Source organism: Salarias fasciatus, chromosome 12 (genome assembly GCF_902148845.1).
Source record: "Salarias fasciatus chromosome 12, fSalaFa1.1, whole genome shotgun sequence".
In the NCBI taxonomy this organism is placed as follows: Eukaryota; Metazoa; Chordata; class Actinopteri; order Blenniiformes; family Blenniidae; genus Salarias; species Salarias fasciatus.
Window position 1 is genome coordinate 26,717,829 of NC_043756.1, and position 12,699 is coordinate 26,730,527.

Consider the following 12,699-nt stretch of genomic DNA (forward strand, 5'->3'; position numbering starts at 1 on the left):
AGGGGCGGCAGTTCAAAGCTCTGCTTCTCGTGAACGGGCATGAGGAAGTCCAGGGCCGCATATTTACCTGCCTCGTCGGACATAACATCATCAAAACACCACGGAGGACACCGTCTGTTTCTACTGGAATTCTTAAAAAAAAAGGCTTTGACCCCAGGCCCGCCGTGAAAAGGTCACAGGTGAATCAACCCGCCGGCGCAGGCGGCCGTGACCCTGCCGGCCCCGCTCGGCACCCTGAGGTGGGCACGACTCCAGGTTTCAAATCGCCATCTTGGATGGGTCAAATCGCCATCTTGCGAAGGTAATCCTGCCTACAGCACCTTTAAAGTGCAGCCCCAATATTTTATATTAAAAGGGAATTTAAATAGAACAATATTAAACAGTACTGCAACGACAACTTAAATCTAGGAAGATATGTTGTTGCATTTTTAAATTAAAGTGCAGACACAATATTGTAAAATGAAGTCATTTAGATAAAACAGTATAAATAACAGTAGTGCAACAGTAACTTAATAAACAAATCTAGAAATCTTTTTTTAATTAGGGTGCAAATATAACATAGTAAAAAGAACAGGGCATTTAAATAGATCAGTAAAAAAAATATTTAACAGCAACTTAAAAGATTACTTTCCAAAATGTTCTCGTCCAAAACCAACCTATGAAGTTACATTCAAAAAATAAAAATCCAAAGAGCAAAAAGCTGCACTCTAAATAAATAAATTAAAAAAAAGCTGCTCTAACAGGCGCTGTACTTCTGTCACGTGATCCATTCTTCTTCTCAAGAACAGCAAGTTGCAGCACAGTGGTGTGGCAAAGAACTGTGTCAGGACTAACGACCAGCAGATGGCGGTAGTGCGGCCAATGGGATGCAAGCTGCCTTAAAACATTACAGAAGAAGAAGTGTCAGCGCTAACGGAGCTCACGGAGCTAACGGAGCTGACCAGTAAATAGATGGCTAATTTAATTAATGACGTGGTATCGGATCGGTGCCTGGACTCCAGGACTCGCCGATACCGATGCCAGCATTTTCGGCAGTATCGGCGCAATTTCCGATACTGGTATCGGAATCGGAGCAACTCTATCTCAAACTGAAACTTTTACCTAAACATGAGGGCAAAGAGCGCTTCAGGTTTTGCGGTGTCGCTTTCTGATTCACGATCAGCTGCCATCCATGCACTGCCGTCCTGCACTGCCATCCACTCGGTGAAAACAGACGCAAGGAGCAGCTATTAGTGAGCCGATCCATTTCCTCCTGTCCTTTACCCACTGAGCTGCTCATGAAATATTGCTGACAGTTCACCTTGCTGATTTCCATGAAGGTCACATCTGAGTCGCACCCAGACAAAGCAGAGCCTGACAGCACTTTCCAGAAGCTCCGAGCGCCGCCGCCTTGTAAACGGACAACCGCAACACAATCAAGGTTTCGCGTTTTCATTCGAAAACATCGTTCAAACGACGCCTCAAAGTTTGTTTTGAGGTCAGTCTGACATGCCCGTTCTCTTTTTACGCATTCACTGTTCTAATGAGTGGTTATATTGAACTGTAACACATTAATCATAGATAAGTTTGAACTGATCTTTGGAGTATCTTATTATGTAATTTGTGGATTTGTGTGATGTTGATTATTTTTTTAATGATAGGTCACGTAAATGCCACTGAAACTATGATGAATATTATTAGAACAAATTGAATTGTTGAACTTTATTTTGAAGTGTGTTCCTACACTGATGTAATTTCCTACAAAGGTGTGTGTGTGTGTGTGTGTGTATGTGTGTGTGTGTGTGTGTGTGTGTGTGTGTGTGTGTGTGCGTGTGAGAGCAGAAGCGTGTGTTGGTATTTATTCCTCCTCAATGTGAGTTCTTTGGTTCTCCAGACCTTATCAAAATGGCTGCGCCAACAAGAATCAAAAATAAACTTGTGTGCAAAACCTGCCAGATAATTGAAATCACAGTATTGAGTAAGGATGTACTGATGACACTTTTCTCAAGTACTAACCTTTAGCTACTTGCTGGCAACAAGTATGGATACGAGTACTTAATAAATTACCATTAAATCTAATTCATACTCCATACATCATCAAAGTAGTGACTTGAAATAGTGGTGAACACTAAAGGCCTCAGTATGCTCCCCCGTCGCCGCCACAGCCTTCCTACGCCAGCAACCCTACGCCGCTACTGAACATATCTTGCTTCTGCGTCAAGGGAACACCCTCCTCTGCCAAGCCGCGAGCAGTCACAACAACAATGCGGCTTCTGTAGCTCCGGCTTTACCTAGACATAGATCTATAGACATAGATTTCTAGACATACGTGTCTAGACACGCGTGCATTTACCAAACATACTGTATATCTGCATACATGACATATCTGGTGACACCGGGCTGTCGTGGAGGAGAGGCTGAGCGGACCGTGATGAAATATTGGTGAAACTAATGAGTTTTTGGACGATTAAAGCCGTTTTAGGAGCGGATATACAAACAGCCCCGTCTGCTAACAGTGCGAACACTGCTAATAGTATAAGGATGTGCGCCGCTCAATTTTGGATCTAAATTTCTCCTGAAGCACTGTTCGGATCAGAAAAGCATTCTGTGTGAGTTCTACTTTATTGACTCTATGCACAACTTCACCACTTCCTGAACTTCAGGAGGCTCCTTGTTTCCTGTCTTTCATGATAGGATGAGCTGATTAATGCAGGTGTGTCTGACCTCTGTAACAACTTCAGACACACCTGTATTAATCAGCTCGTCCTATCATGAAAGACAGGAAACAAGGAGCCTCCTGAAGTTCAGGAAGTGGTTGAGTTGTGCATAGAGCCTATTCTATAAACAATGCGAAAGCGGACCAATCACAGCCCTCGACGTTCACGTCGCCACGCGTCGCCTCGACGCGAAGTCACTTTTTTCGGGAGGCGCACGCCAAGCCCCGGTGTAGCCCGTCGTAGGGGTACGACGTAGACGTCGTAGGAACGCCGTTGCGGCGACGGGGGAGCACACTGAGGCCATAACATGTAAAACTGTGAGAAAAACACTGGGAAATGCTTTTTTCAGTTGTGGCTTCATGAGTGATGATCAAAGTCAAAGTTTGGCATTGACATACAGTATGTTCTGAAATTCACTGTAAATCACTGAGTGATCACAATGCCTTAGTGTCAGACCCCAACAGAAAAATGAGCGTCCCGCCCCCAGCAGTTCACGGACACCGGCCAGTGAGGGTAGGGAGGAAAGCCTTCCTCCAGCAGAATCACGACGCTGGCGTTTGAATGGCAGCCGGCTGGCAGCCTCACCGCTCATCATCGCAGGTCATCAGCTCAGCTTTTATGTCGGCACAATTACGTGGGGGAAATGGAAAAAGGAAATCAATGGGGCACTCTCTGACAGATGTTTCCATTCACCGCATTCAAGAAGCCGCCTCTGATTACAGCTGCGCTTCTATTTGCGACACACATTGTAGTCATGCAGCATTATGACGATCTGAGCCTTTTTTTTTAAGTTAGTGCCATTGTGGGTACACAGTTCATGCTTCCTCATCACAACTCAATTTAAGTGGTCTGTAATTTACCCCGGGGAGCTGCTAACGCAATTAAGGTTGTCAAAGAAATTATTTATCCCGGGTTTCACTGCAGAGCTTGAACCCTTTTTCAGGTCATTCATGGAAATACTTCAGACTCGTTCCAACTCTTGGCTTTTATACTAAGATGAATCCAATCATCCATCTTCCACGCCACTTTATGAGGCCGAAGGTCACAGACTGAAGTGTATATCAAGAGTAAGAACAAGAACCATCATGCAGGGTTTTTAAATATTAAAAAAAGAAAGTTAAACCATGTAAAAGATGCCGTGAGAGAGACAGAATTCCCAATTTAAAGCCAATGAATGAGATAAAAATATGACTTTGTAAGGTCCTACAACCTTGTTGTCACATCTTGTTCACTATTCAGTGACAGTGTCCTTTGATATCGTTCTCTGAAAAGAGGAGCCAGAAGAGAAGTGTAGCATATAGAAAAGCTGCTTGATGTCAGTTTTGTGTTTGTTGCTGTCATTTTCCCTCCAATTGATGGTACAACACAGCATTTCTTCGACACCATTTCCTCTGCTTGCAGGTGAGTGATTGTTGTTTTTCCTTTGTCAAGGTGCCAAAAGATGAATATGTTTTAAATGGCTCTATATAGACAAACTTAACTGAAGTAAACTAAAAAAATGCACTGACACAGAAAGAAGTGCAGGACCAGGAGTGCCAGCAGTCATGTCTTGACATTTGTTGTCGATTTTCGATATTTGTAAAACAAAAAATAGCTAATTCTGATATAAAAAAGAGAAAAACAAACTCTCATGGATGTAGACTCCTCCTTTGCCTCAGCCTCACCGCAAATTGAAACATCCGAACAAAAATCCGCCATGTGTGCAGCTGGCGGTGATGAATCTGTCAGAGGTCACCGCTCCATTCATATTCTCCGCCCCCCCTCCAGGACACACACAGTCCTCTCTCATTTCGCTTGACTTTGCAGGCGAAACACATGAATTTAAAACGCCCATGGCAGCAGAAAGAATCAATCACTGGGGCCGTACAATGGGCAGAATAATACTGTTTTAATGGTGCGCTGGTTATCTCTGCTGACCTGTTGCTGGCAGTGAGTGATGATAAGGACTACAGTGGCCTCGTCAGTCACCGGGTTTTGGATGATTTCCAGTCCAGCTGTCTGGATACAGATATTTGAGTAAAACCCAACGTAGGGAAGCCTTTTCACAACACTGTCACACCGGAAGATCAACAGTCCTCATCATGCCGAGTGGGAAACTGTCAGATGGTGATGAAAACTCCTGGAACGATGCCACAAGCGAGCAAAATAAACCTTCCAGAAGATAGAAATTCCCCTTAATTATTAATCAAGGTTACACTGATTTTTCATTACTCTCATTGCCAGCAGTGCACAGATGAAGGCAGTTTCCATTTAATCTTTGCGTCTCTTTGTAGCCTGTTTCATTATCACCTGTATACCTATTAAAGCAAATCTGAACTCTAATATTTTTTTTCATCTTTAATCCTTTAAGTGGGTTATTACTTTTAACCAAATCTGAATCTGTCACCCAAATCTCGTGCCAGTTGTAATCCTTTGCATATGGAAAAAAAAAACATCTTAAGATTCTCATCGAAGAGGAACTGAATGGAAAAAAACTACTACTACATCAGACTGTCTTCCAAATATCAAATACCCGATGTCTTCAAATGAGCGTTTCTATGGGTGAAACACTTAAAAATGAATAAAACATGTGTAACAGTGAGATGTCACAGAAGAACTGAAAAGAGCTAAAACCAAAAGAATTGTCATTTTTCAGATTATTTAATGCTTATGTTGGCTTTAACACATCTAACCCCCTAACACTTGGTGACAATAAAGACATCAACATCCGGACGTCCAAACAATCCAGTCTGAAAACTGAGATCAGGCTATACAAGAGCAACACTGGGGCTGTTCTTCGGTCTGGCTCAGAGAGCTGGACATTATCGAAATAAGAATGAGAGAAGCTGATGTTTCTCAAAGCAGCTGCCTCTGTAAGATCTGCACAATCTACTGACCCGACGAGGAACTGCAGAAGAAGACAGATGGTCTGAACGTACATATCGAAGCTCTACGCATTTATATGCGATCCCAAACTAAAACCCATTGTGAATTGAAATTAAGAAGTAAATAAATAAAAGTGAAATTGAAGCCTTGCCATCATCTTCATCATCCTGACATCCTTGTCGTCTAATTTCCCACTGCAGGATGTCGGTGGTAATCACCGTTCCAGACACTCCCTGAATGTTGATTACCCGCCACTTGATTGCAACAGACCTCATTCTCAGTCTCAGTAGAGGTCCCGTGTTCGACCTAATTGAAAGTCTTGTTATCTGACACCGTACTTGAGGTGGTCTGTCGTTTAGCGGGACGTGATGCCAAGAGGAGAGTTTCGAATTGATATGGCACCTGGCGTGAAGGGGTGAGAACGCAAAAGTCCTGTTTTATTGACACAACAGTGGCGCCCGGAGGTTCTGAAAATGCAAGTTTTTCAGAAAATGGCTGCCAAAATCAAACTTTTTGAAAATGTTTCGACACCGTCTCCATGGAAATGAAGTGAAAAGTATCTTTTCTGAAACACTACGACTGTGCATTCCCTCAACAAACAGCTGTAGTAAATAGTTATTATGCTCATGCTCAGTAGATGGACAATAAAGTCTCATGATGATTCATGGCCAAGTCCAGCAGAAAGCCTGATAACAAGCCCCATTGCAATCAGCTGTACTGAAGCAGGGAGACATGGAAAACATGCGGGACTGCGGCCCTCCAGGACTAACTTTGGACACCCCCCTGATGCAAAAGGGACATGGTTTTCATTTTGCGCAAAACTTTTTGGGAAAAAATGAAAAAGCAATGCGTTTTCATTTGACACGTGTAAATGAGGCCTTGTAAGGCCTCAGGGAAACTCAAAATGAAGTACAGAACTTGACACACTGGAGGTAATTCAGCAATAAAACACTTTATACCAGTAGACTTCTATTTGTGCAAGTTCCCATGAAATAGCAACAAACCCTGCAAATTAGATCACAAATACTCAAGAAATTAAGGTTTTTTTTACCACAACTATCCTGTAAGAAGAGTGAAATAATCAGTTAAGGAACAACTTACATTACAGTTTGTTTCTGTATTTTACCCACATTAATAAAGCAAATATCATAAACGTCCCACAGCATCCCAAATGTTTGTTGCTTTTTGTTGGTTTCAATGTGTCACGTGTTCTCCTCCCCTTCGTGTTGTATCTCTGCTGGGAACACGTGACGCCCCTGTTTGGGTCAGTTACAGGCCAGCACTGCCTCAGGGGAGCCGAAGGAAGAGTCGGCGTTTTAGTTCCAGCTGACTTTTAGCTCACTAAATGTCACATAATGTCACTTTCGCTCTCGGTATCAGCTCGTCTGCGAACGAGAAACAAACGACACCGCAAAGACGACGAATGAGGCGACCTGCCGGTTGGTGATTTTGTCAGGAAAAATGGAAGGTAAAAACTGCAAGCATCTGTGTCTGTCTGTGCTTCCTGTTGCCCGAGTGACCTGTGGTCCGCGGTTACCTCTGTCATCAGCAGCGTTCTGTCCAGCTGGTGCTCCGGGGGCCCAGTCGGAGGCTCCAGCTTTGCTCCCGGGAGGGTGAATCAGCCGCTCACACAGCAGAGAGACTGTAGTCCTCGTCCCAGAGCCGCGTGCGCGATCCGCCTCCCGCTCTGCCACTTTGGCTTTTGGGACGCCAAGGCGAGCCAAATTGTGATGCCGTGCCTTGAGGTCAAAACAATGAGCGCCTGCTTTGTGCTTGCTCTAAGTGGCCCATTCCCATGCAGTGTGACCTCAGCGCCGTCCACAGATCTGCTGAGTGAAAACATTAGCACGCACACTGGGCAGCCTGCCTGCACTTCAGTAACATAATCAGCTTGGTGTTCGGCCAGAGCAGACATTTAGGGCAAATGTTGAGTCCGTGCAACAATAACATTTTGACACTGGCCAGGCCTAATGAGATTAATTCTTTCCAGTGTGGGCACGACATCAAGACGGATTTCAAAAACTCAAATAATTTGCTGTCAAAGAAATGCCATGGTCCAAAAAAGGACGGGACCTGTTGCAGGACGTGGTGCGTTCAGGACATCACGCTCAGCACAGCTTCACTGTAAAGTACTTAACTGCAAGGTGAAGCGAGCAGATCCATATATCAATGGAAGAATTAACTCTCCTTTGGTGTAGCATCAGCCAATCAGGTCACGAGTTTAATCCAGAATTACACTAACGCTCCAGTTTTGTTCACCTCTGAGGAACAGCAGTAATGTTCCTGTTGCAGTGCATGTTTAATGATCCTCTAGTACTTTAAAATCTTTTTTTTTTTTTTTGTCTAGTCAGCTGTTTTATCGAAGTGAGGTCTGCATGAAGAGGAAGGACTGTGTGACACTGGTTTATAACGGTCTACAATGGTCTGGAGCTGTATACCTGTCACATACTGGTCTGTCACTGGTCTATAAGGGTTTATGATAGTCTATCGTCTGACGCTGGTCTATACTGGTCTGATTCTGTACTATACTGGCCTACAATGGTCTTCGATTCATACTGGTCTGACACTGGTTTATCCTGGTTTGATGCTGATTTTTTTATGCTGATCTTAGCAATTTGAGGTCTGTCTGTGTGGTTTGATGCTAGTACAATGTAGATCCATGCTTGTCTGATGTTGATATATATTAATTTGATGCTAATTTATGCTGGTCTGATGCTAATTTAAGCTGGCCTGATGCTGGTCTGATGTTAATCTATGATGGCGTGATGCTGGTATGAGCGGGTCAAAGCCTGGTTTGACGTTTGTTTCATGTAGATTTATGCTGGTCTGATGCTGGTCTGGTGCTGATTTGAGCTGGTTTATGTATTCTGCATAGAGCAGCAGCACTCCAGGAAGCAAAATTATTCAGATTTTAACAAGGCAGACAGAACCTCAGTAGAAAAACAGACTGATCCACAGGGAGGAAGGCAGACGAGACATCAGATGAAGAACATAATGGAGGACACAGTGACTCAGGAAACCGGGTAAACTAAGACTAGATCAGGACAAACACGTTTCTTCTACGAATACAGAAATATTCCAGGTTTTTTGGTTGGTCTCTGGCTTCACATGCTGGATTTATGAAGTTGGATGATATATCATCCAACTGATACCACATTATACCACATTAAGAAACACTATTTCCAACTTATAGTTGGATGAAAAGACCAGAGAGACTTTAAATGCAGAACAAAAGCCCAATGAAGCTGGTTTGGTTCTATTAACAGGGTATGCTTCCTTATATGGACCATTCATTGCATTATTTGAAGATCAGCCATGATTTGTTCTCCAGTCTGTCTGTTCCCCGGTCTCTTTATGAGACACTGCCCAATCACCTCAGGTGAGGCTTTTTTAAAAAGTTTTAGAAGTTACAAGTAGTTTTAGCACGTCCAAGGACTCTAAGGACTATCAATATGCTAAGCTGTGACCAAGTGGGGAAAAAGATTAATCACCTTTGATAAAGTATTTTTTCTGATACGACCGACTTTGCCACATTGTTTGTGAAAATAAATGTGCTCAGATAATCGTGGCGCTTTGTGTGCTATTTATAAAAACCCTGAGACCCATCTCAGTTGACCCTCCGTGAGAGAAATAAAAGGAGAAACGACCACGCCGAGAAGGTGATGGAAGCAACAAAGAAGCCGGGCAATTTTAACTTCTACCAAAGAAAACAATTATTGATGACATGGAAGCAGAGAGCTTCAAACTGGAGTATTTATAGGCATCACAGATGAAGGGCAGCAGACAGGAAATGTTGGGACTTCTTTCTCATTTGAAAGTTTTCAGGAAGAGAAAAGATGTGCTGAAAACAGAGAGGCGATACGAAAGAAAGTGTCAAGGACAGAACTTCATTACCTGAGACTTTTAATGACATGTTTCACTGAGTAGCGTCTTGAAAAGGGCAAAAATCAACAAGAAAAGTTGGTTTCACGATCAGAAAAGACGTTTTCTTTGGTTTATCTTGATTTTATCCTTATTTACACGCTCATGTTAGAGCATGATGGCACTCGTGTGTTTGGCCCGGCCCAGTGAATGAACTTCTGTAAAACTGTAATGCCTGAAAAGATTCACTGGTTTTAATTTTTGTTTGGTAACTCAATTGAGTAGAATACACTTCATTTAAATGTTAAATTACATTACTGCAAATAAATAAACAGAACATAGTTACACAACACATTTTAAGTTAATTCACTTATTAAGATGTGCTTTTTACAGCGTACTACTAATAAAATACTTTTTTTGTTTTGTTTTGTTTTGTTTTGTTTTTTGTTTTTGTTTTTTTTGCTATTCCAATGTGATTGTTTCCAGCTTTATGGATGAAAACTGATTATTTTTGAAGCTGAAAAGACACTTGCAGACTTTTTAATCTATATTGTCAGATTACATGACACCCCTTTTCCCTACCGACAAACCAAGTATCTCCAACTTAATCCAGAAACAACCAGCGGAATAACCGAAAATGAAAATAATCCCTAAATTTGTGTGTAGTCTCATTTTACTAGGTGCAGATAAAGCAAACATACTGGAGCTGATAAAATACTGAACAAAGCATCGAGAATTCCAACGCTCTAATAATAATATTAAAAAGAAAAGCCACCTGAGAGACATCAAAGTGAAGACTGAAGCAACTGTGCTCCATTGCTCTGTTTTGTTTGCTTTGCTGTGCGAGAGGGAAACGATCACCGAGGTCCCGAAAGGCAAACAGCATTACAAAGAAATCTGAGCCAGAAAAATGGAGCGGGTTTCCTTCCAGGGAGGAAACCATCAGTTTGTCTGTCCTCGTTCTGAAGTCTGGATGTCTTCATTCTCCTGGGTGTGACGTGGTGATGCTGAGAGGACATTTCTAAGACTTTAATATCCCAACATCATAATGAGCTTCAACACTGTTCGTTGTAAAGTTTATTTAACCTTAATTATCAGCAGAATGAGTTAAAAAAAAACTGTTCTAATCAAATGAAGGTTTGTCAGATTCTGCTGCTAAATCTACCACCGTGCTCCCGCTTATTGTGTCTTGTAGTACGAGTCTGCACCACAAGGTGGTGCACTGAGTCACTCAGAAGGCTGAATCTCTTGGATATTACACACAGGTGTGTGTAGATGATGGGAAAGTGTGTGTGCCAAATCTCCACCGTACTCAGTCTGGAGACGAAATAACCTGAAAGCCAGGTGAAGCGCAGACTAAATGTGACTCAATACTGCCACCCTGTGTCCAACAGGAGTATGATTTAACTGCTACATAGTGACCCTTTAATGCAAAACCATTCAACTAACAGTTAAAAAACCAGTTTTAAATCAAATAGATCGAAAAAGAGCTCTGTTTTGCACTGACTGTGGATTCCAAATTAATCTGCAAGATCTATGATGTAAAAATTACATCTTGAGATGAAACATGCAGAACGACAGTTGAGGACACTGAAATGTGTGAGGAGACTCATTCAGTCACAACACACCTGTCATACTGCATTTAATCAAGGGTTGGATTTTGTTTTTCAATTCATGTTTAATACAATATTCATTTTCATGCCTCTGCCCTTATACTGTCTATCTATCTATCTATCTACCTATCTATCTATCTATCTATCTGTCTGTCCAGAAACCTGATGACTCCATAATGCTGACAGTGTGTGCAGCAGTCATATCTCTTCAAAGTTTGCTTGTGTATTTTTTGAGCTCATCAACCTCTCTGTGCTGTGTTGTCTCTCTTCTGATGTTCTGCACATGAAGCATTGATCCTGCTCATGCAGTGATACAAACAAGGAAAAACTCCACATGGCACTCAGTCGGAGTCTCTGACCTATTAAAGTATGTGGATGTGATTTGACCTGGGTCCATGGACCTGATTGGACCTGAGTGTATGGATCGAACAGGACCTGATGGGACCTGCGGCTCTGTATGTGGTGCTCTTCCCAGGAGGCGAGATGGATGTTCAGCTCTGCCTTCCTAATCCGCCTTAAATGTCACCTTGAGACAGTGGACAGGCAGAATCATGCTTCTCCCGCATGCAGAGTGAAACTTGGAGAAGCAGATGTTGGTGGAGTGCAGACGCTGACAATGTGACTTTGTTTAATATTCATCAGACTGGTTTCTAGGAGAAGGGGAAGCCACAGGCTGCAGAATTATCCTTATTTGGAAAGTCTAGGCCACATAGTAATGAGATTGTTTGGCTGCACGGACCGAGCCTGCCTCTTGTTTGATTATTCAAAGTTAAATCTCAGACTGGAGTTGGAGTGATGCACTGAGACCGTTTCTGGGTGATGGCGTGCCGGATGCTTTATTTATAAGGAGAGGGGGGGACTCCCGCATGGATCCCCGGGGTGTCCCCGGACCTCTCCATCACGCAGAGCCCGCACACGAGACATGAGGTCAGCCAGCGGCAAACTAGACTACTTTTAATCTCCCCCGTGCAGGACAGGAGCAAACCCGCCACCGCAGCGCGGATGGAGCCGCTGCGCTCCGGCTGCGGGAGCGCACGCAACAAGAAACAGTGTGTGCTCAGCAATCAGCATGCAACATGCCTTTCCCCTGCAGTACACCATCTCCATAAAGTCACACTCACTCACTCACTCCTCTTTACCAAGTGGAGACAACAAGAGAGAGAGAGAAAATAGAAAAAGAGAGGAACAAGGACGCGCGTCTACCTGTAACTCCACACTGTAGCCCTGGTAGAAGTGCGTCGGGAACACCGCCAGCTGATGTTGCACTTGCAGAGACACTGTGTAATCCATTAACCAGAAGGATGCCGAGGAGGGGGAGACTGAGCGGGAGACGCGTCTGCTGCTGGCTGGCAGCGGCTCTTCAGCTGGAGTACACTCCGCCGCGGCTCTCCGCCCCGCTGCGCTCCCATTGGCCGCGGCGCGCCGCGCGCAGCAGCCGCGTCAGGCGGGGAGAGGGAGAGGAGAGGAGAGGCAGAGGCAGCATCCCCCCATCCCATCCCACATCTCCATCATCCCCATCAGCATATAGCATCTGATTCACACAAGCAGTGGACAAACAGGTGAGGGGAAGGTCTGGAAGCTGCAGCGGGATTTATTATTGTTATTGTTATTGTTATTAATGATAGTAGTTGTAGTATTAGTAGTAGGATTGTTGGAGAAATGTT

The 12,699-nt window shown here is 43.5% G+C and overlaps 1 protein-coding gene across 1 annotated transcript in view; it reads right to left on the reverse strand.

Moving 5' to 3' along the window:
* zmat4a (zinc finger, matrin-type 4a) overlaps nucleotides 1-12,444 on the reverse strand; it is a 147,318-nt gene extending 134,874 nt beyond the window's left edge. The window contains 2 exon segments of the mRNA XM_030105329.1: nucleotides 12,239-12,387; nucleotides 12,390-12,444. Coding sequence (XP_029961189.1) covers nucleotides 12,239-12,387; nucleotides 12,390-12,444 — 204 coding nt within the window.
* Between the last annotated feature and the right edge of the window lie 255 nt (nucleotides 12,445-12,699).